The following is a 26,938-nucleotide window of genomic DNA, read 5'->3' as shown; positions in this document are numbered from 1 at the left end:
TTGCCTCAAGGTACTAGAAGGACAAGAACCATCACCAAAAGTAGGAAGAGAGGTATCTTGTGGGTGAGCAACTTACTGTGTAATAGTAATCACAATGAAGTACAATGTTTTGGTAGAAAAAAAGAACGCCCAGGAAATCAATAATGATGGTACCCAGGTTTTGGAGAAAATATTATAACAAAATGTGAGCATTAAAAGTGCATTTGCAACCTACTGGAAGTCCAATCTATTTTTAAAAGCCTATATGAGAAGCTTAAGATCTATTTGTTTCATGTGGTGGTGGGTGGTGATAATAAGTAGCTTGCAATATCAAAGAGACTACTACATAGAAATTATACCTTTTAGAAATGGGAAAAAATCCAATCAAGGAGAATGGGGAAGCTTATAACTAAGCAGGTCATATGCAAATAGTATTTAAGTTAGTGAAAAAAATTTAAAAAGCAATCATAAGTTTTTACATTACTCAAAAGTAGGCAGTTAACTGGAGTAGTAGATCTATTTGGTTATGATAGTGCAAAGAACTTGATGAGAAAAATAATAAACTAATGATCTCTTTGTCTAATAAAAGAAGACATAAGAGAACCTGCTAACTCCATAAGTGTCTCATAAAGTTGATGACTAGGTAAAATTGTAGTAAATGAACAAATAATCTATGTCCAATTGACAAATATAAACAGCACACTAGGACTAAATAGCTTTCTCCTATATTTTGAAGGAACTTAAAGTAATTTTAGCTGTAGACTAATAAAGTACTTAAATATAAATTAATAATGTACTTTTTTGGGAGGTTTGCCAATCTTATGTTTCTACTTGATTAGAAGTATATATTCAGAGAATTCAAGTCAAGATGAAGGAGTAGATAAACACTGTGCTTGTTTCCTCTCACAACCACATCAAAATTACAACTAAACTACAGAATAGCCATCATTGGGAGTTGCCTGAAGTCTAGCTGAACAAAAGTCCTACAACTGGGGACACACAGAGGAGGCCACCTCGAGACCAGTAGGAGGGGAGGAGACATGAAATAGGCTGGTTACCACACCCATGTGTGGTGGTTGAGGATGAGGAGAAATATAGTGGCTGTGGAGGACCCCCGAGAAAAGCAAGGGTTCCTGGCCCTACACTGGACACCCCAGCCCAGGGTCCCAGTGCTGGGAAGAGAAGTCCCCACAACTTCTCACTGTGAAAGCCAACAGAGATTGTGGCAGAGTGAGACTGAAGGCTGAGAGAGTCGCAGACTTTCCTCTTCTGGGGCCTGCTCTGAGCTCCAGCGCTGGGGCCACAACTTGAAAGGTGCCAGGGACATACAGGGAGGTACTGAGTTGTCTGGCTTTAGGGTGAGGGCTAAAGAGGCAGCTTACTCTCAGAAGTGCTGGCAAAGGGCATTATTCCTTTGTTGAGACCTCCCCCACCCAGCTTGCGGACATAGGCAGCCACCATATCTGAGTCTCCACCAACAGCTAACACAGGTCCTCCCACCCTGGTGATTCTTTGAGACTCTGCCCCTCCCAACATGCAGGCCCACCCAAGCCATTGCCAGTAGATTTTCCATATGAACGACCAGGCTTGGCTCATGCTGTGGACTTCCTAAAATTTCTCAAAGGTTCAGAAAACCTCAACGAGCAGCATCTGGCCTCAACATGCCCCTTACCTCTTGCTGAGCAACCCCAAGCCCAGCACCAGCGGCAGCTGCCCTCGATTTGTGGCTTGGCCTCTTGAGGCACTTATAAGCCCATCATGGGTGGCGGCCATCTGCGGATTACCTGGTGGCTGATCCCCGGTGGCCCTTGGCAGCCTTGGCAGTGCATAGGCTGCAGCTGAACTGGCCTATAGCAGGGCCCCTCCCATGAGGCCCCAGCCTGCATGCCCAGTGGCCAGCTTTGGTCTGAGCAGGAGTACCACCCAGATCACATCTGAGGAATACACACCTAAAGAGCAAACAGGGCAGGCACCAGAGCCCTGCTAAAGTGAATGCTGCTCTATAGGGTCAGCCTCTGCACAACAGCTCCTTCCCTGGTCACAGCCAGTCATCACAACCAATCAGCCCCAGGGTCAGTCCCTGATGAGAAAAAAGCAACAAAGGCTCAACTACAACAGGAGGGCACACAAAACCCATACAAAGGACACCACTTGAGCACCCAGCTCAGATGCCACTGGGCCTCACAGGACACCTATTATATAAGGCTGCCCTACCAAGACCAGGAGATGTACCAGCTCTACTTAATACATAGAAACAAACACAGGGAGGCAGCCAAAATGAATAGACAAAGAAACATTTCTCAAATGAAAAATGAGAACAAAGCTCCAGAAAAAGAACTAAACAAAATGGAAACAAGCAATCTACCAGATGCAGACTTCAAAACACTGGTGAAAAGAATGCTTAATTAACTTAGAGGAAGAGTAGATGAACTCATTGAGAACTTTAACAAAGAGATAGAAAGTAAAAGTGGAGATAGAAAACATAAAGAATCAGTTAGAAATGAAAAATACCTCAAGAGGAATTAACAGTAGATTAGATGAAGCAGGGGATCTAATCAGCAATTTAGAAAATAAGATAGCGGAAAACACCTAATCAGAGCAGCAACAAGAGAAAAGAATCCAAAAAAATGAGGATAGTTAAGGAGTCTCTGGGACAACATCAAGCATATGAACATTTGCATCATAATAGATCCCTATGAAGGAGAGGAGAGAGAGCAAGGAATTGAAAATCCATTTCAAGAAATAATGACTGAAAACTTTCCTAACTTAGTAAAGGAAATAGACGTAAAAGCCCAGGAAGCACAAAGAGTTCCAAACAAGATGAATCCAAAGAAGCCCTCACCAAGACAACATAATTAAAATGCCAAAGGTTAAAGACAAGGAGAGAATCTTTAAAAGCAGCAAGATAAAGGCAGTTAGTTACCTACAAGGGAGCTTACATAAGACTGTCAGCTGATTTCTCAACAGAAACTTTGCAGACCAGAAAAGGTTAGCATGAAATAGTCAGTGATGAAAAGTAGGGACCTACAACCAAGATTACTCTACCCAGCAAAGTTATCATTTAGAATTGAAAAGCAGATAATGATTTTCCCGGATAAGAAAAAGCTAAAGGAGTTCATCATCAACAAGCCAGTATTACAGGAAATGTTAGAGGAACTTCTTTAAGAAGAAGAAAAAACAGATAAAAAAATGAATAATAAAAAGGCAATAACTATATATCTAGCAACAATTACTTTGAATGTAAATGCTCCAATCAAAAGATAGAGTAGCTGAATGGATAAGAAAACAAGACTCTTGAATATGCTGCCTACAAGAGACTCACTTCAGATTGAAAGACACACACAGACTGAAAGTAAAGGGATGAAAAAAGATTTTTCATGAAAACAGAAACAAAACAAAACAAAAGCTGGAGTAGCAAAAAAGACTTTAAAACAAAGGTTATAACAAGAGACAAAGAAGAATCAAGTTATCCCAGTTCTGGGTATTTATCTGAAGAAACCTAAAACACTACTTTGCAGGGACATGTGAGTCCATATGTTCATTGCAGCATTACTTACAGTAGCTAAAATATGAAGGCATCTTGGGTGTCCATCAGCAAATGAATGGCTAAAGAAGAGGTGGTCCATATATACAATGGAATATTACTCAGCCATAAAAAAGAATAAAATCTTACCACCTTTAACAACATGGGTGGACCTACAGGGTGTTATGCTGAGTAGAATAAGTCAGACAGAAAGATAAATGTCTATGGAATCTAGAGAATAAGATAAACAAGCAGCAGAAACAAACTCATAGATACAGAGAGCATTTTGATTGTTGTCAGATTGCGGGGTGGGAAATAGGTGAAGGGGAAGGGGATTAAGAGGTACAAATTAGTAGTTACAAAGTAGTCAAAAGGATGTAGAATACAGCATGGGGAATATAATCAGTAGTATTGCAACAACTATGTGTGGTGTCATATGGGTACTGGACTTATTGGGGGAATCATTTTATAAGTTATATAAATGTATAATCACTGTGATGTACACCTGAAACTAATATAACGTATGTCAACTATAATTGAAAAAATATATATATAAATTAAGAAAAGTATATGTTCAGTAATATGAGTCTATACATATATAGGTTGTCTGGTGAAAATAAAATTTTAATTAGAAATTGTATGTGATTAGATAAAGGATATTTGTGAATCAGAAAAAAATAGTGTAGTTATAAATCTAAGTCTTGCCTCTACATTTATTAACCTAAAAACCTATGCTTGATTACAGATTTTATTGTAGCAAAATGTCGACCTATTCTGGATTCCCACTGTGAAATAAGTTGTGAAAATTCCACATTATTACCATTTCTTCATGAGTATTTGCATTTATGATAAAAGCATAGAATCTTCTTTCAGCTATTGATGAGAACATTACATATGAATACGATAACAAGTAAAAAAGAAGACTTGTAGATTCTTGCATCTTTTGTGTTCTGTGTTGTTTATGTGATGGTTTAGGAATATAGGTGTGGTGATTGAGATGTCCACGTTGGAGAAGGAAGAGAGTTAAAAGGTAATATGTTGCTGGCAGAATGTTAGAATTTTTAATAATTCACTTACCGATAGCTTAGGTTAGATATTCTTTCACAATCATAGCATTAATGTGTAAACTGTGTATAATCAGCTGCCTTATTCTAAAATGTTTCTGGCCCTTTGGCAGGCACCAGAAATAACATTTGTTGTGTAGGATTGTTTGTGGTAGCAGCTAAGCCTAGTTAGTGTGAGTAATCCAATAGAAAATAGACTAGCAGACCATTTGGGATTACAGTTGTTCTAACAAAGCACATGTGAAGAGTCAAGGAAATGTGTAGGCTTTTAAAAACTTGTTAATGTCGTATGTGATTTATTTTCCTTCATTTCAAAAAAATGTGATGCCAAACATTTGTGTTCTTTCCTGTTTTGTTTTCTTTTCACTCAGAATAATATAGCAGATCCAGAAGAACTGTTCACAAAATTAGAATGCATTGGGAAAGGCTCCTTTGGAGAAGTTTTCAAGGGAATTGATAACCGTACCCAGCAAGTGGTTGCTATTAAAATCATAGACCTCGAGGAAGCTGAAGATGAAATTGAAGACATTCAGCAAGAAATAACTGTTTTGAGTCAGTGTGACAGCTCATATGTAACCAAATACTATGGATCATATTTAAAGGTAATGTGTGTGCTATATTATTTAAGTCATAAGGTATTTGTATTATATGTTTTTCTTTTTTAAATTCTATTTTTGAAAGGCAATGTCTTAAACTAGGATTTGGCAGTCTTTGACCTCCAGGCAGCATCCAACTCCATTTAGAGTGCCAAATAGACTGTTTTTAGATTTAGCAGCTATATCCTGAATGCATCCCAGTACTCAGCTGCAGTGTTTTTCCATACCTGAACTTTTCGACTGATGGAAGAGCAGAAATGCAGCTGGTCCTTGAGACATATTCTTTGTCAGGAAAGAGCTTTGCCCTTGAGCTTTCACACATTATTCTCAATGGTTCCAATCTGTGTCAACTTCAGAATTGATGGAATATGTAAGTATGTCACTTATTCCATTGAGTTGTGTTGGTTATTTATACATTTTCTTCTCCTTCCAGGTTGTGAGCTCCTTGATGGCAGGGAGTTTTAGCTCAACCAGTCAGATTTTACATCCCTTAGCACAGGGCATGGCACATTTTAAGCGCATGATAAATATTTGTTGAAATGGAATTAAATGGAATAATATCTTTTCCCAACACCCCTTCCAAAAAAATTGGATTTTTAGTTTATAGGATCATAAAATTAGCAAACACCTAACGTTCCAGCAGATGGAGATGTTACTACATAACAGAGAACACTTTAGTTAGTAAAATCCAAGAGTTCTTAGATTCCAGAGTTACTTAGATATAAATTTGTGTCTGTCGAATGTGAAGAATAAATAGTTGGAAAAATCTAGGTTAGATTAGAGTTTAAATTATGTTAAAATTAAAAAAAAATATGCCAGTGTTGAAATTTTTCAAAGGAAGACAGTATTAGTTAGATCTTTGCTTTTCAGGGTTCACAAGAAGAGTAAGGGTTTTTGGTTTTCTTTTTTTTTTTTTTTTTGGTTGGTTGGTTTTTTGTTCATCTATCTCTAGGCCAAAAAGAGTGTGTTTATAGCTTATCAAGCTGTTGGCCTGCATAAAAATTGATGCTATCTTTTTATGTTCTGCTGACCAAATAAACCCTAAGATAATCTATCTATGTTAGTTAATACTGATATAGAAATTCATCATCAATTACCCTACCTTTTTACAAAGGCAGATTTATTGTAATATTACATTAACTGAATGAATGTGGAAAAAATGCATGATAGAATGAATCATTAAACAGCTAACAGTCACTATGTGTCATACACTTTACTAGATATAAAGTGCTAGATATAAAAATGAACAACTCACTCTTTCCATTAAGGAGCTCACAGTCTCATATTGCACCAAAAATGTGCAGATTTTGTGGTTAAGTATGAACAAGGTGAAAATAGAGCACAAATAAGCAAGTAGTCACTTCTATCCTTTTTTTTCGGAGATGATGTGAAGGCCTTCAAGAGAGACTTCCAAGAAAAGGTGATGCTGCTGGCAATTCCTATTCAATTTACATCTTACTCCATTTCACTATATACATAATTATTTGATTCTTTATGACATTTGCATTCATAATTTTTTTCCTCAAAAACTTATTTAGCAGGTCAGATTCTTTTTCAGGAATCCTCAGTCTCAGTAGTTTTAGGTCTTCCTTCTAATTCCCATAGCAGACTTGACCGTAGGCAGCCCCAAGAATTTCTTGTCTCCCACGTGCACATGCACATATGTGTGTGTGTGCATGCGTGTGTTGTTTGCTCACTTTGGTTTATTCTTTCTGGATTGAACCATGATAATTCCACACCCACTCTAGAGCAAACCTGAACCCTTGCTATTTTTAGGCATCTTTAACAGATAAACCATTTTTGGTAACTAACTTAAAATATTCAATGAGCCATATTTAAAATAGGCTGTTCTATATTATATTGAAAATGGGTATTGAGATGGTATTGACTGTTTTATTGGTTGCTTATAGCCTGTTTATCCATAGTCAGTACTCTCATAGAAAATTAATCGTAGCTCTGTTTGTGTTATTTATTCTGAAGGTTTCACCTTTTTAAAAAAAAATTCCCCTCATAGTATACATGTACCTGTCAACCAATAAATTCTTAATTTTTAAGTAAATAAAACAGATAGTTTGTTTTGTCCATACCTTGACTGTAGAATGTTCTCACACTGGTCAGCGATAAAAAACTATTATCCAAGATGTCTTCTTAAAGGATTAAGCTGGATTCTTTTTATTTTCTTTATCCATCATTAATTAAAGTCCATGATGTGAAAGAGTACTTCGAAGAACTCGTTACTTCATGATAAAATTGTAGAAATTCACAACTGGCTGATATTATTCGTATCCTGAATCTGTTTATATTAAAGTAAATGAATGTGTGTATTATCTCTATATTTATACACACACACACATACACACACCCACACACAAAGAAAAATATTTTATAATATTTTAATACCATGTATTTAAATTACTTTCTCAAGTTGACCAATTTGTTTATTTTCCATTTATATTAAAATATAGTATGGCTTTATAAGCTTACATTTTTTAAGTGAAATTATATCAAATATAACAAGGTTCTGTTTAATGAAGTCAGTGTAATTTAAAGCTATATCCTCTAAGTACCATTAGGAAACTGCATTATCAATCAACTCATGTTCTCTGTGTGACTGATCCTTCTGTTTCAGATGATATGGGGAATTTTGTGAGTCAAGTTAATTGAGTAAAATAGGATATGAGTTTTTCTCAGGTTGTTCTTACACAGGATATCATACATAACCAAGACCTCACTGTAAGCTGGAGGAAAAATTATTGCTTTTGAGAGAAAATTATATGCTCGTTGGAACTGTATTCAGTTGTAGCGATTTCCTTGAGACGTGAAAAAATGTACTAGATATTAATTTTCACTGAGCTCACTGTATAACTTAATTTTTAAAAACAAGAGTAAAAACCAGACAAACACATCAGTATTTTTCTTTAATTTTAGTTCACTGAAGATTTTCTTGAGAGACAAAGTTAGCCTTTATGAAGTGTGCTAAAATAAACAAACCCTTCCTTTCTGATTTCATAACATTGGAAAAACCTTTTATAATCTTTAAATATTTTTCTAGTTCAGTATAAATCTTAAAATGAAGCTCATTCAGGCACTGAATAGAATTCGAATCATGCTTTTATTTGGTATTAAAAATGTCCTAGATTTATCTTTATATTAAGGAAATATGCCCCCCTCCACATACTAATACCTCTGATATTTATCAAAAAAAGAGAGAGAACTCAATGATTAAAATAAAATATTCCAGAATAGAGTCTATACAATTTTGTGGCCTTCTCATTTTTTCTGAGACTTGTGTGTGCTTACTTCCAGTGTTTAGTGAATGTTTTTGGAATGTTCTTTAATTTAACAATAATTGGAGTTTTCTTATAAAACTTTAAGGAAATCAAAGAGGGAAAATTTTTCTCCTTTTCACAATGTTTTCTTTTCTCAAAATAAGAATGGCTTTAAAGTTTATATTAAGACACCTCTAAGAAGCCCCATATTAGTACCCACTATGTGTATTCCTTTCATTCTGCATATTTGCCCTAGTCAGTCTCATCTACTTTATTCTGACAACTTATAAATTCATGTCTCTGTTCCATTCTCTCTCCTTAGCCTCAGATATGTATAACGAATTGACCTCATAATACCTGCTTATCTACAGATACATCAAGTACAACAACCCTAAAACTGGGAAGTAGCATTCGAACTAGGTCTTGAGTATGATTTTTAAGTAGGTTGGGATTTGAAGATCGGGTATAGACAACACACCCTAGACTGGAAGAAAACAATTCAGGAGTGGTAAAGTATCTCACAAGATGATCTCTACTGTCCCTTGCAATTCTATAACATTTTATATTCTATTTTTTATTATAAAATATATATCATAAAATTTACTGTTTTAACCATTTTAAAGTGTACAATTCTGTAGCATTAAGTATATTCAGGTTGTTGTGCAACCTGATTCATCTCCAGAACTTTTTAATCTTCCTCAACTGAAAGTCCACACATTAAACTATAACTGCCCATTCTCTCTTCATCACAGTCCTTGGTAAACACCATTGTAGTCTTTGTCTCTATAAATTTCACTACCCTAGGTTTATATAAGTGGACTTATACAACATTTGTCCTTTGGTAACAGGCTTATTTTACTTATACATAGAGGTTTATGTGGTCAATGTTAACTGACTAATGGATTTATAGACAAGCCCACTTAATTCAACATGTACTTGATATGTAGAATAATGACCTCTCAAACAGATATAATGAATATTTTAAATATATCTTTCATGAACAATTGAATTCCAAATTCCACAACATCATTTCTCCCCTCTTTGGCCAAGTGTCTGCTTTAGCAGCAAACAGTGGGGTTCAAAGGCCTCATAGAGGGACAGAATTGATACTCCAGACACCAGTAATTTCTTTACACTAGGCTCCAACCTCCCCTCAGTAAATAGTACGACTCTAGAGTACTGTGCTTTAGGCATTTTGAATTTTTGAACAGAGGGCCATTTCCTAACCCCTAACTAATGACCCGTATTGATGTGGGACTTTAAACTTACTCCCCCAACCCATTGTTAAAATATATGTATTATTATTATTATTATTATTATTTTTATGGTGATATTGGTTAACTAAATCCAATGTTTCAACTGTGCACTTTAATAGTAAAGCATATATGTGTGTGTGTGTGTGTGTGTGTGTGTGTGTGTGTGTATAGATAGATAGATATAGATATATATATACACACACACACACACTGTGTGTTTACCTCCCATAGTTACATTTCTTTCTGTCACCACTATTTGACATGCTTTACCCCGTCTATCTCCCACTTCTCCCCTCCACCCTACCATCTGGTAACCACTAGTCTATTGTCCATGTCCATGAGTCTCTGTTTGTTTGTCCTGTTCATTTGTTATTTTTAGGTTTATATCCCACATATAAGTGATATGTGATTTTCAACTTCTTCTGCCTGGCTTATTTCACTTTGCATGATTATCTCATGGTCCATCCATGTTGTCACAAATGGCAGTATTTCATCTCTTCTTATGGCTGAGTAATATCCCATTGTATATATGTACCACAACTTCTTTATCCAGTCATCTCTCGAAGTACACTTCGGTTGCTTCCATGTCCTGGCCACTGTGAATAATGCTGCTATGAACATCAGTGGGTAAATGTCTTTTCAGATATGTATTTTCAAGACTTTGGGGTAAATATCCAGTTGAGGGATTGCTGGATCACATGGTAGATCAATTCTTACTTTTTTGAGAAACCTTCATAGTGGCTGTACCAATGAAGTCCCATCAACGGTATGTGAGGGTTCCTTTTTCTCCACATACTCTCTAGCATTTGTTATTACTTGTCCTGTTGATTACAACTATTCTAACAGGTACGAGATGGTACCTCATTGTGGTTTTGATTTGCATTCCCCTAATAGCTAGCAATGTCGAGCATCTTTTCATATATTTGTTGGCCATTTGTATGTCCTCTAGGGAGAAGTGTTTGTTCAGGTCCTCTGCCAATTTCTTGATTGGATGGTTTGTTTTTTGTTGTTATCGAGTCATATGAGTTCTTTGTACATTTTGAATGTTAGGCCCTTATTGGAGGCATTGCTTGCAAATATATTTTCCCATTTAAATGGTTGTCTCTTTACCTTGTCGACAATTTCTTTTGCTGAGCAGAAGCTTTTTAGTTTAATATAGTCCCTTTCATTTATTTTAGCTTTTACTTGCCTTGCTTTTGAGGTCAAATTCCTAAAATCCTCTTTAAGTACAGGGTCCTTGAGTTTAGTTCCTATGTTTTCTTCTATGCATTTTATTGTTTCAGGTATTATATTTACGTCCTTAATCTATTTTGAGGTAATTTTGGTGTGCAGTGATAGACAATAGTCTAGTCTCATTCTTTTGCAGATGGCTTTCCAGTTTTGCCAGCATCATTTATTGAAGAGGCTTTCCTTTCTCCACTGTATGTTTTTAGCTTCTTTTTTTTTTTTTGTCAAAAATTATTTACACATATAAAAACGGGTTTACTTCTGGATTCCTGATTCTTTTCCACTGGTCCTTGTGTCTGTTTGTCTGCCAATACCATGTCGTTTTGATTACTGTCACTTTGTAGTGTAATTTGAAGTCAAGCAGAGTGATGCCTCCAGCCTCATTCTTTTTTTCTCAAGATGGTTTTGGCAATTTGTGGACTTTCGTGCTTCTATACTAATCTGATGATTTTTTATTCTATTTCTTTAAAAAATGCTGATGGGATTTTGATGGGGATTGCATTAGTATAATGCTTTAGGTAATAAGGTCATTTTAACTATATTGACTCTTCCAATCCAAGAACATGGAATATCTTTCCATTTATTTGTATTTTCTTTGATTTCTTTTAATAGAGTTTTGTAGTTTTCATTATATAGGTCCTGCACATATTTGTTAAATTTATTCCTAGGTATCTTATTCTTTTTGTTGCAATTGCTAAAGGAATTATTTTTTCCACTTCTTTTTCTGACACTTCATTATTAGAGTATAGGAATGCTATGGATTTTTGAATATTGATTTTGTATACAGAAACTTTACTGTATTTGCTTATTGTTTCTAGTAGTGTACTTGGGGAAACTTTAGGGTTTTCTATATAGAAAATCATGTCATCTGCAAATAGTGACAGTTTGACTTCTTTGTTTCCTATTCGGAGACCTTTTCCTATTTGGATGCCTTTTATATCTTTCTCTTGCCTGATTGCACTCAGTAGGACCTCCAATACTATATTGAATAACAGTGGCAATGGTGGACACCCTTGCCTTGTTCCTTATCTTAGAGGGAAGGTTTTTAGCTTTTCACCATTAAATAGAATGTTGGCTGAGGGTTTGTCATAGATGGCCTTGATTATGTTAAGGTACTTTTCTTCTATATCAATTTTGTTAAGTGTTTTGATCATAAATGGACACTGTATCTTGTTGAAGGCTTGTTCTGAATCTATTGATATGATAATATGATTCTTATTTTTTTTTAATTTGTTTATGTAGTATATAACATTAATCAATTTATATATGTTGAACCATCCCTGTGCCCCTGGGATAAAGCCCATTTGATCGTGGTGTATAATCTTTTTAATATGTTGCTGTATACTGTTCGCTAGTATCTTATTTAGGATCTTTGCATCTGTGTTCATGAGAGATGTCAGTTTGTAGTTTTCTTTTCTCACATTATCTTTACCAGGTTGTGGTGTCAGAGTAATATTGGGCTCATAAAATGAGTTGGGAAGTATTACATCCTCTTTGATTTTTTGGAAGAGTTTTAGGAGAATAGGTATTAAATCATCTTTGAGTGTTTGGTAGAGTTTGCTGGTGAAGCCGTCTGGTCCTGGACTTTTACTTTTTGGTAGGTTTTTGATGATTGTTTAAATTTCCATACTGCTGATCAGTCTACTTAGATTTTCCAGTTCTTCTTGATTCAGTCTAGGTAGGTTGTATTTTTCTAAGTACTGGTCCATTTCTTCTAGCTTATTAAATTTGGTGTTATATACTTTTTCATAGTATTCATGTATGATCATTTGTATTTCTGTGTTGTCTATCATAATTTCCCCTCTTGCATCCCTGATTTTGTTTACGTGTGTCCTTTCTTTTTTTTCTTTAGTGAGTCTAGCCAGGAGTTTGTCAATTTTATTTACCTTCTCAGAGAACCAGCTCCTTGCTGCATTTATTTTTCTATTGTTTTTGTTTGTTTGTTTTGAATTTCATTTATTTCTGCTCTAAGTTTGATTATATCTTTTCTTCTGCTGACTTTAGGCTTCATTTGTTCTTCCTATTCTAGTTTGTTAGAAAGAAGGTTAGGTTGTTTATTTTGCCTTGTTCTTGTTTTTGGAGATACGCCTGTAATAATATGCACTTTCTTCTGATGACCGCTTTTGCTATGTCCCAAAAGTTTTGGTATGCTGTACTATCATTATCATTCATTTCTATGTATCTCTTGATTTTTCTTTTTATTTATTCTCTGACTGTTATTCTTCAGTAGCATGTTGTTTAATTCCCATGAATTTTTGGTTCTTCCTACTTTTTTTTTTTTTTTACAGTTCTTCTCCCTTTCTTTTTACAGTTGATCTCTATTTTCAAAGCATTATGATCGGAGATTATGGTTGGTATGATTTCAACCCTCTTATATTTGTTGAGGCTATCTCTGTGTCCCAGTATGTGCTCAATCCTTGAGAATGTTCCAAGTATACTAGAGAAAAATGTATAAGCAGGTGTTTTGAAATGAAAGGCTCTGTAAATGTCAATTATGTCTAGTTGGTCTAATGTGTCATTTAAAGATGTTATTTCCTTATTGATTTTCTGTTTGGATGATCTGTCCCTATCCAATAGTGGGGTATTTAGGTCCTCTATTACAATAGTGTTTTGGTCTATTTCTCCCTTTAGTTCTGTTAGTAATTGCTTCACATATTTCAGGGCTCCATGATTGGGAGCATAGACATTAGTAACTGTTATGTCTTCTTGATGCATGATTCCCTTTATCATTATGGTATGTCCCTCAGTATCTTTCTTTACCTTTTTTTTATTTTGAAGTCTATTTTGTCCGATATTAGTACCGTACTCCCGCTTTTCTCCAAGTGCCATTTGCTGGAAATATCATTTCCCACCCTTTCACTTTGAGTCTATATTTGTCTTTGGAGCTAGATATGTCTCCTGGAGGTAGCATATGGTTGTGTGTGTGTGTGTGTGTGTGTGTGTGTGTGTGTGTGTGTGTGTGTGTGTTTTGCTCCATTCTGCAACTCTGTGCCTTTTTATTGATGAGTTCAGTCCATTTACATTTAGGGTGATTATTGAAATATGAGGTCTTCTTGTAACCATTTTATCTTTTGTTTTCTGGTAGCTCAGTGTTTCCATTGCTTTCTTGTCTTTGTACTTCTGTTTTCTTTATTTCAGTTGGCTTTTGTGGGTTTTCCATCTGGTTCTTCTGTTGTATGTTATATACTTCAGTTCTGAGTCTTTGGCGTTCAGTTACCTTTACAAATATGTTGAGGATAGTTTGTGTGTGTGTGTGTGTGTGTGTGTGTGTGTGTGTGTGTGCATTTGTCCATTTTCTTTTGCTTGTGCCTTATCTCCATTCCCCTTTGCGAATTTGAATCTTTGAATCCCTCTCTTTTCGGTTATTGTTGTCTCAATTTGTCCCTATGTTTGCTGAACATTCATTACTATCTTGCTATAGCAATTCTCTTCTTATTGTTTAAATTTGTAATGCTTTGTTCTTAGTAAGGGTCGAACTTCTCTGCTTCTATTTGCCTGATGGTCGCCTTACTCCTAATTATGTTTTTTTTTTTTTGTCATTTTATTTTAGGTTACCTGACCCCTTTCAGTATTTGCTGTGGTGCAGGCCTTGTAGTGGAGAATTCTCTTAATTTTTATATGTCTGGAAAGGTCTCTATTTCTCCTTCATATCTAAAGGAGAGCTTAGCTAGAGACATTATTTTAGACTGGTAGTTCTTTTCACTTAATAGTTAAATATTTGATTCCACTCCTTTCTGGCTTGTAACGTTTGTGCTGAGAAGTCCAATGATAATGTAATGGCTTTCCTTTATAAGTTATCTTTTTCTTCTCCCTGGCTGCCCTGATAATTCCATCTTTGTCATTGATATTTGATAATTTTAATATAATGTATCTTGGTGAAAGCCTTTTTGGGTTGAAATAATTGGGTGTTTTGTTGACTTCCTGAATTCCAAGCTCCAGCTCATTCCTTAGATTTGGGAAATTCTCGTCAACTATTTGTCTGAAAATGCTTTCTAGTCTCTGCCCCTTTTCCTTGCCTTCGATAATGCAGATTATTCTTATGTTTCCTCTTCTGATGGCATCAGCTAGTTCTTGTATTTCTTTTCCATTATTTTTCATTCTTCATTTTCTTGCTTCTTTCTGATTTATTTCTTGATTTCTGTCTTCGATATCACTGATCCTTTCCTCCATTTGGTAGGCTCTCATTCTCAAGCTCACTATTTCATTTTTCAACTCTTGCAGTTTTTTTTTTTTAATCTCCAGAGGATATATTCTGTTCTTTTTGAGGGTTTCAATGTCCTTGCTAAAGAACTCATTCTGCTCATGTAGTTATTTTTTCAATTCCTGAAGTTGTTGATGTGACTCATTTCTGATCTCATTGAGTTTTTAGAAGTACCGTTCCTGAATTCTCTGTCATTTAAGTCACATATTTCTATGTCTGTAAGCTTATTTTCTGGAGATTTTTCTCTTTCTTTCTGAGATTCCTTGTTACCTTGGTTGTTCATGGTATTTAATGGACTATTTCTCTGCCTTGGCATTAATGGAAGTATATTCTGCTTTTTTTTCCAGAAAGAAGATTTATTATATAAAGGTCTCTCTTTAGCTTGTTGCAAAGAAGGCACTTTTCTTTTGGTTGCCATTAGGTGGCATCTAAGCCTCTTGGATCCCTTCTTTATATAAAGCCTTAATAATACCTTTTTTTCTTTGTAGATGTTTAATCGCACTCACTACTCTCAGTCTCAGTCCCTGTTGTCGTTAGTGTCTGTTTCGATAGTGCTTGCTCAGATTCCCCTGGAATCTGTGGTGTTTGGTCTCAGAGGATATGGGCGTGGGGCCCTCTTAGCTGGGGGTTGGGGTTTGCGGCTCAGCCTCGGTTTTGCATCCACGGCTGGTAAAAATCAACTGTTGTTTCTCTGCCGTCCTGCTTCTTTGCTTTCTGCCCTGATGACTGGGCACTGCCACCGGCTGTGTGGAGCTCACAGCACTCCCAGGCAGGGCTATTCAGAGTTCTCGCTGCACCTTCTCCTCTCCCCCTCCTCCTACAGGGAGATCCACACTGCTAGAGGCAACTTCTTTATTTCTCCCAGTCCACCACCCAACATCTGTTGTTCTGACCTGTGGTAGGTCTTATATGCAGATCCCATGTTCAGTTTGGGTGTTTTTTTCTTGAGTTTTAAGTGTTCAGCTTATTTTTGTTTCAACAGGAGAGATCTGGGGACGTCTCGTACTGCCATGTTTCTCCCTCATTCCCATGTGTATTATTTTATAAGTGGAAAAGTGGAGTTTTTCTTTCAGAGACTTCCTATGCTTAAATGTGCAGGATGTATGGTATGGTTTCCAGTCACTTGGCTCTTTTGGAATTGTAAACCACTATGTAGATATCATCTTGGACTTTTAAACTTTTTAAAGGCAAACCAAACATACTTACTTATATTCTCCAACACAAATATTGTTTTATCAGAAATAAAAGGTAGAAGTTGTAGTGTCCCCAAAAGATACAAACATCGGGTCCAGCTATTTTGGTTTTATTTTGTTTGTGATTGGTGTTTTCATTGAAACCTTCTGTAGACAAGGAACTGGTCAGAAGAGCCTTTGTAAGTTAAGCTTGCTTGAGCAGGGAAGAGCCCCACGAGCTCGCCATTTATGCCTTTGCCCACTTGGGCCTAGCTTCAGTCCCCATGCCTGCCTAGCAGTCTTCTGAATGTCCAGACCTATGGCCATGCTCCAGTGATGCTTGTCACCAGAACTGGTGATCAGAAGAAAGCAACCAAGAAAGCTATTAGACAGCTCTGGTTCTCTGCCTATTTCAGAAGACTCTTAGTTCCACTGAAAAACTCGCTTGCTATGAGGAAGCCTTCTTTTCAGATATGGAAGTTGCTTAGTCATAACTTCAATCACGTTTTAAGCTTTATATGAATACTTTTTAGTAAAAAGCAGACATTTAGTATGTTTCTGTTCTGAATTGGTACCACACACACACACACACACACACACACACAGAGTTTTTAAACTGGAAAACAGGTGCTTTAATTCATGCAGAACTGTAAAACATAAACATATTTTTAAGATCTTTTTATTTTTCTTTTTTTAAGCATTTTATTTTATTTTATTATTTTATTTTATTTTATTAGTTTCAAGTATACAGTACATTGGTTAGACATTTATATAGTTTACAAACTGATCTCCCCTGTTACTCTATCATCCTTCTGGTTCTATACGTAGCCATTACATTACTGCTGACTACATTCCCTGTGCCATACTCCCCATCCCAGTGACCATCTCTCACTTACTAATTTGTACTTCTTTAACCCTTCACCCCTTTCTCCCAGCCCCCCAACCCACCTTCACTCTACCAGTCACCAGATTGTCCTCTGTATTTGTGAGTCTGTTTTTATTTGTTCTTTTTGTCCCTTATATTCCACATATAAGTGAAATTATGTAGGATTTGTCTTTCTCTGACTTATTTCACTCAGCATAATAAGCTCTAAGTCTATCCATGGCATTGCAAATGGTAAGATTTTATTTTTTACGACTGAGCGATATTTCATTGTATATATGTACCACTTCATCTTTATGCAGTCATCTTTTAATGAGCACTTAGGTTCCTTCCATATCTTGGCTATTGTGAATAGAGCTGCAGTGAACATAGGAATGCATAGATCTTTATGAATTACTGTTTTGGCTTTCTTTGTATAAATACCCAGAATTTCAATTGCTGGGTCAAAAGGTAGATCCGTTTTTAATTTTTTGAGGAATGTCCAGACTGTTTTCCATAGTGCCTGTACCAATTTGCAATCCCACCAACAGTATACGAGAGTTCTCTTTTCTCCACATCTTCGCTAGCACTTGTTGATTTTTGATTTATTGATGATAGCCATCTTGACAGGTGTGAGGTGATATCTCATTGTGGTTTTAATTTATATTTCTCTGATGATTAGTGACCTTGAGCATCTTCTCATATGTTTATTGGCCATCTGTATGTCGTCTTTGGAGAAATGGATTTTCAGGTCTTCTGCCTATTTTTAATTGGATTGTTTTGTTGTTGTCATTGTTGTGCGTTTATTTTTCTTTTAAATGTCGAGTGAATGGAAAGCATTATGATTTCAAAAGGTAGAATATAGTACTTACTAGAAACAAACTTTTGGCCAAAGGAAAAAATTCTCAAGCAATACAGCATTGTGAGAAACATTTTTTTCTTCTCTTAAAAAGTATATAAAGATACATCAGGTTCATTATTCTCAGGTTTGAAGTGCCTAATTTTTATACATAAAAACGAGTTACATGAACCAATTCTGGAACTCCTCTCCTCTGCCCACTTTAATGGCAATTTACTTCCTCTTTTTCCTACCATAGATACCACTGCTAGCAAGGACTCTCAGCTCCTTTTTCTTCAGTTTGAGCTGGCCTGCTGTGACAGGAGAGAATAAATGTCAAGATTGGGGGAAGGACACATCGTTTCTCTCTTTCTCTTATACATCTTACATACTGTCAACATCAAGAAAGAAAGGAAGAATCTTTTCATCTAAAATTAACTAAGCCCTTCGTCCCTGGTCCCTAACCTTAGGCTGTGTCCCATTTCCCATCTACAGTGTCACCCAAACACTCATCATGTTACTGGAATCCATTCTCTGACCTAATAAAGCCCCAACTTCATGGAGATGCTTAGATATTTTGAATGGAGCTCCCAAGTACTTCCCAGGGATTTTAGCGTTTGAGGACTACCAGCAGTAGCTTGAGAATTTTCATCCTATAATTAGGGCTGAAAGTGTTTCTGGCATCCCAAGTTGAAACACAACACTGAATATATATTTTTTTTTCCCTAGAAACACTGTTACGGTATAAATAATAGTTTCTCTGCTACTCTTCATGCTATACTACAGATACTTTTGTGTTAAATTGTCCTTTGGGGTACTACCCCAGGAAGCTAGAAAACATTTTTATGGGAAAATGCTTGCTTTCCAAATTCCAAACATCTTACATAAAAATGGACTTGTGAAACACAATCCATTTACAACTTGCGTAGTTGCCAATATCAGTGTAGTAAAACCAACAATTCCTCTTCTAGTCAACTCTGTGGTCCCACAAAAATTCAGGGAATACCACTCATGAAATGGTACGGAGAGAGAGGTGTTCCTAGTATTTCAAGCTATATTTAAAAGAGAAAATAAAAAAAAGATATAATGATTCATTCCAATTTTTATCTCATAGTGCTGAATGATGTGTGTGCGTGTACACAGCTGTTTTGGAATTCATATACTCCTTCTATGAACACCATTTCCTCTTGTATACTTACAGTGAAGTTAACTCTACCTACAGTAATATGCTTTTAAATCTATACTCTCTCTTATCCATTTACCTGTGTAGGGGGACAATATTCTATCTACTTTCCATATGTGTACCAAAAATGCCCAATTATCATGGCAGATAAAAGTTGTCAAGTGCATTAAAACAAAAGCCAAAAAGTAAAATAAGACAAAATATCCAGTGTCCTCACTCTAAAATCACATGATTTCACCAGAAGTCCCATTCCAAATTTCTACAAGTTTTCATTTACTTCCTTGTTCTTTAATGTGTCTTTCTTTTCTTTTCAATATTATCATTCAAAATAATAATGTAAACTTGTGGTTTATTTTTCTGGGTTTTATAAAAATTGCTAATAGTTCTACAATAAGAAACAATAACTTGTTATTTATTTAGCTATATCATAGGCTAAATAGGTTTGGGGGAAGGTCAAGACTCAGAACTTTTTATTTTCATTTGTAATGGTCAATGGACAGATAGATTTGGGGTTCCAAACAACTATTTTAAATCTGTATTTTAAAACCAGGACATTAGTATATCAGATTGGACATTTACACCAGTATGTTATTTTGCTAAGATTTGTAATTATAAATTGTTTCATGGCCTTTACAGGGTTCAAAATTATGGATAATAATGGAATACCTGGGTGGTGGTTCAGCACTGGATCTTGTAAGTATTTTTAAATAATCACACACATGTACACATACACATTCATACTTTAACTTTTTTCTTTTAATTGGAGTAAGCAATGGCTTTTGGGCAAGCTAAGTGGTTGCTTTAATTAATATCTTCAAATAAAACTTTTTTTCAAGACCATTATCCTTAGGTAGATTAGTTGTATTGCAGGATTGAACATGTTGCTGACATTCTTAGAATGTATAAAAAAATGTAAATAGATTAATAAAATCAATCCTCCAGATTAGGAATGAGTGTGTGACAGTTGCTGTCAGTGTAGAGTTTTACTTCTCAAGCTCATCCCTGAAAAGACTTTCTTAGATTTTTTGAAGTATGTAATTCGTGTAACTCTAACTAAGAGTGGTTCTTGGCCTATAAACCCAGTTCTCTACAGAGTTCTCTCTGCTCCTTTATAGGTCATTTGGAAATATAATGGCATTTTTTGTTGTCACAATGACTTGTAAGTGCTACAGCCATTTTGGTGGGCAGGGATGAGAATGCTAAAACCATTGAGAAACAGTGCCTTTGAGAAACACTAGTTGTTTTCTGCAAAGTAGTGTGATCCTATCACTGTTGGTTTTTTCCCTTTCCAATCTTTATTAGGATGACATTGTATTTAAAATACGATATGAATTACTAGAGGCAACTTATTGTAGTAGAATGACCATTGGGCTGGTCTATGGAAGTTTGAGGTTATAAGGCTGGCTCTATTCATGACTAAATCTGTGACTGTGAATCAAACATATAAATTCCTTGGAATTGGATTTCCTATAAAACAAAGAAGTTGCATTGAGTTATTTCCAAGTTCTTTTATCTTTAATATTATATGAAAATATTTTATTAGAATGTCTCTTCCTTTGAAATTGTAGAGCATGCTGTTTCTAAAAATAGTGTTTTGATAATTAAGATCATCAAGTGATACTTTAAGTTTTTTTTAAATGGCGATGAGTTTTCCTAACTAAAAGTGATTAAATATTTTTAAAAGGCTTTAATCCTTACTGCAAGTAACTCAGTTTCAAATAATCCTATGCCAAAATGACCATAAAAGATTGTCTTTCCTTTAGACAGAATCGTACCTAAACTATTCTAAAGAAATGGTAATTAAACTGGATGAAGAGTCACATTTCCTTCTAGAAATTCATCAGTTTAATCAGTTGCCGAGTTAAGTAATCCTTCCTTGTGTCTAATCTAATTCTTATATCCTAAAGCCGGAGTTCACTCTTTTGTTTCTCTTTTCTAGTGTCTTGTCACGTAGTTTGCTTATACAATAGTTTCTTCATTAGCTCCACAAGAAGCCTCACAATTACTCCATGATCCTCCTTCTGCTTTTTAAATATTAAGAGCCCTTTCCACATTTATCAGTTATCTTATCTGGTCCCTCAAGGTGCTCACCATGTCTCTTCCCTGTTTTATAGACATTGCTTTCATCAGGATCACTGATAGCAAGGCTAAGTATTGGACACTGGCCCAACCCCAACACACTCTGCATCCTCCAGTAGTAGTTTGGTCAGTTTTATGAAATCTCTGAATGAAAGGATTGTAAGCTCTTAACCTCATTCTGCCATTCTGATCTCTGCGTAACAGAACAAATGCCAATTACATAAATTTAATGAACTTAAAATTTTCTTAGCCTCGTAGTGGCTAAAAAATTAAGAGACCTAGGTCCCAGTCCTGGTTCTGCCATTGACTAGCTGTCTAATGTTGGGTAAGCCATTTAACCTCTGTGACTTAATTTCCTCAAATCTTAAGTGAAGAAATTAGACTAGTAATGTCTCTAGTTTTGTTTTTCTAGCTCTAAAATTTAGTAATATTGTGATTTAATTATAAATCTCATTTAACTGGAATTTATAGGGAGAGCAAATAAAGAGACAATGTTCTATTTCTTCTCCATGTATATTTCTATACAAATGAATGCTATCATTTGGGGAATCTAATAAAGGATTAGGCTTAGAGGCTTATGCTACTAGGAATAAGAGAAAACAAAAGTGATGCTAAGCAGAGAATGTTTAACACTATAAACTAGTATATGAATAATGGAATATGAATATGACTTATAATTTATGTCAACCTTATATAATGTATAACTCAAGATTCTCTTTCATTCTTGAAAAAAAAATCAGTTGAATTCAACAGACTTTGAGCATATTGTATATTTTATTGAATTTGTTACACCTTTCTTTTCTTCAATAAGAATTATAGTGGTCTACAACAAAAAACACATGTAATAAAGTTAATAGAATAAAACATGAGCACCAAGGGAAAAAGTTGGAAGCAAAATGCTAACTGTAAAGTAAGGCATAACATAACATGCTGCATTAGGGACAGGCTGGAAGTCAAAGGAGCGTGGGGTAAAACCCAAAAAGTACAAGCGTACATTCTTTGAAAGAGCAAATATCCCTCTCTTTCATATCCTCAGTTGAAAATAGAGGCAAATTACTTAAGGCCAGCACACTGCCCTGGCGACGGAGGTATTAGCTATTAGACACATGGCACGGTCTTCAGGCATTGGAGGGAACTTCAATTATGCATTCCCAGTACACAGTGGACCAAGATCTTGGCATTCTCTTTCCCAAGGTCACATTGGAAATAAAAAACAATCTTTGTTCCATCTACTTTAATTTCTTTCTCTTTCCAGCTCCCTTTTTCCTCTTCTTCTAATTACTATCAAGATGGCTAAGGAAACATTTTAATCAGAAGATTTGGGATAGTTTTCTGTCTGATACTGAACCAGAAAAACTCAACTGTACCACCACCCCATTCCCATTTCTCTGCAAGGGAGTCTCTCCTCCAATCCTCATCCAATGCCCAGTTAACCGAAATTTTACTTTTATTGAATTTTAAACTGGAACTAAATATACCAGATAAGCTAATGAGTCTTTAGGACCTCTCTTTTATTTATTTTTACTTTATCCAAGCACTTTTAGAAGTCCTTTAGAATGATAGCTAGTACCCATTACAAGTACCCATTACATAGACCTTGCCCCGTTTCTGAAGTGAGAGTATACCTCCTCTGGCTCTGTCAACATTTTATGATCAGTGATACTAAGTGTTGATCTTGAGTATTATGATGTTTGTCTTTCAGTTATTTGGTAGTACCTCAGAATTTCATTGCCAGGAGTCAATAAAATAATATGCCATCTCAAATTTTAATATGACTTTAATCACTACTATATATTTAATATTTTTTTTATTTTTTTAATTACAGTGGACATATAATATATTAGGTTCAGGTGTACAACGTAGTCATTAGACATTTATATAATTTATGAAGTGATCCCGTAATAAATCTGGTACCCATCTGACACCATACACAGTTATTACAACATTATTGACTATATTGACTATATTTCCTATGCTATACTTTACATCCCAATGACTATTTTGTAACTATCAACTTGTACCTCTTAATCCCTCTCTTCCTTCATCCATCTCGCCAAACCTGTCCCATCTGGCAACTATCATAATGTTCTCTGTATATATTGGTTTGTTTCTGTATTGTTTGTTTTTATTTTTTTTACATTCCACATATAAGTAAAATTATATGGTATGTGTCTTTCTCTGTGACGTACTTCACTCAGCATAATACCCTCTAGGTCCAGCCATGTTGTTGCAGGTGACAAGATTTCATTCTTTTTTATAGATGAGTAATGTTCCATTGTATATATGTACCACTTGTTCTTTATTCATTCATTTATTGATAGGCACTTAAGCTGCTTCCATATCTTGGCTATTGTGAATAATGCTGCATTGAACATATAGTTGCATTTGTCTTTTTGAATTGGTGTTTTGGGTCTTTCTTTGTCTCTTGTCATAGCCTTTGTTTTAAAGTTTATTTTCTCTGGTATAAGAATTGCTACCCCAGCTTTTTTTTTTTTTCATTTCCATTTTCATGAACTATTTTTTTCATCCCTTTGTGTTCAGTCTGTGTGTGTCTTTTGATCTGAAGTGAATCTCTTGTAGGCAGCATATGTTGGGGTCTTGCTTTCTTATCCATTCAGCTACCCTATCTTTTGATTGAAGCATTTAACTCTTTTACATTTGAACTACTTGTTGATAGATATATTGTTATTGCTATTTTATTATTCATATTTTTGATACATATATATATTTTTTCTTCTTTAAGAAATCCCTCCAGCATTTCCCATAATACTGGCTTGGTGGTGATGAACCCTTTTAGCTTTTTCTTGTCTGGGAAGCTGTTTATGTCTCCTTTGATTCTAAATGATAGCTTTGCTAGGTAGAATAATATTGGTTGCAGAACTTCACTTTTCATCACTTTGAATATTTTGTGACAATCCCTTCTAGCCTGCAAAGTTTCTGTTGAGAAATCAGTTTACAGTCTTATGAAAACTTCCATGTAGGTAACTAATTGATTTTCTCTTGCTGCTTTTAAGATTATCTCTTTGTCCGTACCCTTTGGCATTTTAATTATAATGTGTTTTGGTGTGGGCTTCTTTGGGTTCATCTTGTTTGGGACTCTAAATTTTCTAGGGCTGTATGTCTATTTCCTTCACCAGGATAGGGAAGTTTGCCATCATTATTTCTACAAATAGGTTTTCAATTCCTTGTTCTCTCTCTCTCTTCTGGTACCCCTGTGATGTGAATGTTGTCCCAGAGGCTTCTTAAACTATTCATTTTTTGGACTCTTTTTTCTTGTTGCTGTTCTGATTGCATGTCCTCCACTGCCCCATCTTCTAAATCACTGATTCGATCCTCTGCTTCATCCACTCTGTTGATTCCCTCTAAGGTACTCTTCATCTCAAATATTCTATTCTTCATTTCTGACTGGCTCCCTATTTTCCATCTCCATTTTTATGTTTTCCATCTCTTAGTTAAAGTTCTGACTGAATTCATCTGCTCTTCCACTAAGTTCCTTGAGCATCCTTATAACCAGTGTTTTAAACTCTGCATCTGGTATATTGCTTGTCTCCATTTTGTTTAGTTCTTTTTCTGGAGCTTTGTTCTGATCTTTTGTTTGAGAAACATTTCTTTGTCTACTCATTTTGGCTGCCTCCCTGTGTTTGTTTCTATGTGTTAGGTAGAGCTGGTATATCTCCTGGTCTTGGTAGGGTGGCCTTATGTAGTAGGTGTCCTGTGGAGCCCAGTGGCACAGTCTCCCTGATCACCTCAGATAGGTGCTCCAGGTGTGTCCCTTGTGTAGGTTGTGTTTGCCTTCTTGTTGTAATTGAGGCTTGGTTGCTGTTTGCACATCAGTGGGATGGATTGACCCTCAGGCTGACTGGCTTTGAGGACTAGCCATGACTACAGTGGAGGAGATGATGTGGAAGAGCTGACCCTATAGAGCAGGATTTGTTTTATCAGGGCTCTGCTGCCTGCCCAGTCTGCCCTTTGGGTGTGTCATTTGTGGAGCTGGTTGAGTGGTGCTCTGATGTGTTCTGATGCTGGCAACCAAGTGTAATGTTTCTGGAGCCTTTTGAGAGGTGCTTCGGTGCAGGCCAAAGTCAGCTGCTACCTGTGCCCTGCCTGGGGTCACTTGGTATGAGCTACAAAGTAATGTGCCTGGGAGAGGCTATGCTGCGAGCTAAGGCCAGCTGCCACTACTGCCAGGCTTAGGGCTGCTTAACAAGAGATCCAGGGCATGCCAAGGCCAGAGGATGCTTGTTTGGAGTTTGGGAAACTTTGATAGTTTTTAGAAAAGTTTTTAGCATGAGCCAAGACTGGCTGTTTGTATGGAAAAGCCACAGGAAGCAGCTTGGGTGGTCCTGCAATTCGGGTTAGGCAGGGTCTCAGGGACTCACCAGGGTGGGGCAAACGGTGTTTGCCTGATTGATGGAGACTCAGATATGGTGGCTACATGCACATGCAGTTTTGGTGGGGGAAAGTGAGGGATGATGGCTTCTGCCAGCACTTCTGTCTGGGAGAAAGCTGCCTCTCCAGTCCTCGCCCTGAAGCTAGACAATGCAGTTCCTCCAAGTATGTCCCTGGTGCCTTTTGAGCTGCTTCCCCAGTCCTAGAGCTCAGAGTGAGTGAGTCTGTCAGCCACTAAGATCATGCACAGGCCATTTAAAATAAATATGTGTGATTCCAGCCACCGTCCATCTCACTCAGCCACAATTTCTACTGGTTTTCACAACCATAAGTTGTGGAGACTTTAATTCCTAACACTGGAACCCTGAGTAGGGAGCCTGTGGTGGGGCTGGGACTCCTTACTCCTCAGGGAGGACCTCTGCATCAGAGATACCCCTTCTTATTTTTTTAAAGCCTACAGCACCTGGTATTCCCAGGTGGTCTCCCATCCAGCTACTAACCAGGCCCAACACTGCTTAGCTTCCGAGATCAGATGACATCGAGCATGTTCGGGGTGGTATGGCCGTAGACCCCCTTCTGATTTTTAACCACCACATGTGGATATGGTACGAGCCCATTCAGCATATTTGCCTCTCTACAATCTCGTGGTGGCTTCTGCTGTATGTCCTTAGTTATAGGACTTCTGTTCAAGTAGACTTCAAATGATTCTCAGTGATAGTTGTTCTGTAGTTTAATTGTAATTTTGAGGTAGTCATGAGTGGAGGCGAGTACAGCCTTTACCTGCTCCACCATTGTGCCCAGAATAAAAGCACTACTATTTAAATAGAAACTTCTGGGGTGGAAGTTTCTAGATTTGAAAGTAAATACATAATGTTACATAAGAAAGGTACCTAGTGAACTATGATGTCCCTGGAGTATACTGCATATCCAGAACACAGCTAATATTAAATAGCATGACCAAAGTATGGGTTCTGTTTTAAGCAGTTAAATTTCAACAAGAAAGTGCCCTCTATTCAGAATAAATATGGCATTCATGAAAGATGAAATATACAAGATGCCAAAGAGCTGTGAATCTCTCCCAATGTGAGGCTGTGTGAGCAATATTTGATTTTCAACACCTCTCCCCTCCTTTCAGCAAACAGAACTCAACCTCAGCTCTGACTTTAGTTTCCCTCCTGTTCCTGTAATAATATCGTACAGTCCACTATTTGTGCTTTATGAGGTATCAGATTTTTTAAATAACCATTTATTTTAAAGAGAGATTTTTAAATATTCCATTATAGGTTCTCCTGAAACTTAA

General features: G+C 36.3%; 1 protein-coding gene and 1 pseudogene across 2 annotated transcripts in view; one reads left to right on the top strand and one right to left on the bottom strand.

The window, feature by feature from the left end:
- STK26 (serine/threonine kinase 26) overlaps positions 1–26,938 on the top strand; it is a 71,869-nt gene that overhangs the window by 27,445 nt on the left and 17,486 nt on the right. For both annotated transcript variants that reach the window (XM_011383890.1, XM_011383891.1), the window contains exons 3-4: positions 4,938–5,168; positions 19,807–19,863. In XM_011383890.1, coding sequence (XP_011382192.1) covers positions 4,938–5,168; positions 19,807–19,863 — 288 coding nt within the window. The remainder of the gene's footprint in view (positions 1–4,937; positions 5,169–19,806; positions 19,864–26,938) is intronic.
- On the bottom strand, positions 26,090–26,208 carry LOC111733303 (annotated as a pseudogene).

The sequence above is a fragment of the Pteropus vampyrus genome, unplaced genomic scaffold, assembly GCF_000151845.1.
Source record: "Pteropus vampyrus isolate Shadow unplaced genomic scaffold, Pvam_2.0 Scaffold548, whole genome shotgun sequence".
NCBI classification, from domain to species: Eukaryota; Metazoa; Chordata; class Mammalia; order Chiroptera; family Pteropodidae; genus Pteropus; species Pteropus vampyrus.
This window is presented reverse-complemented; position numbering and strand designations above follow the sequence as displayed.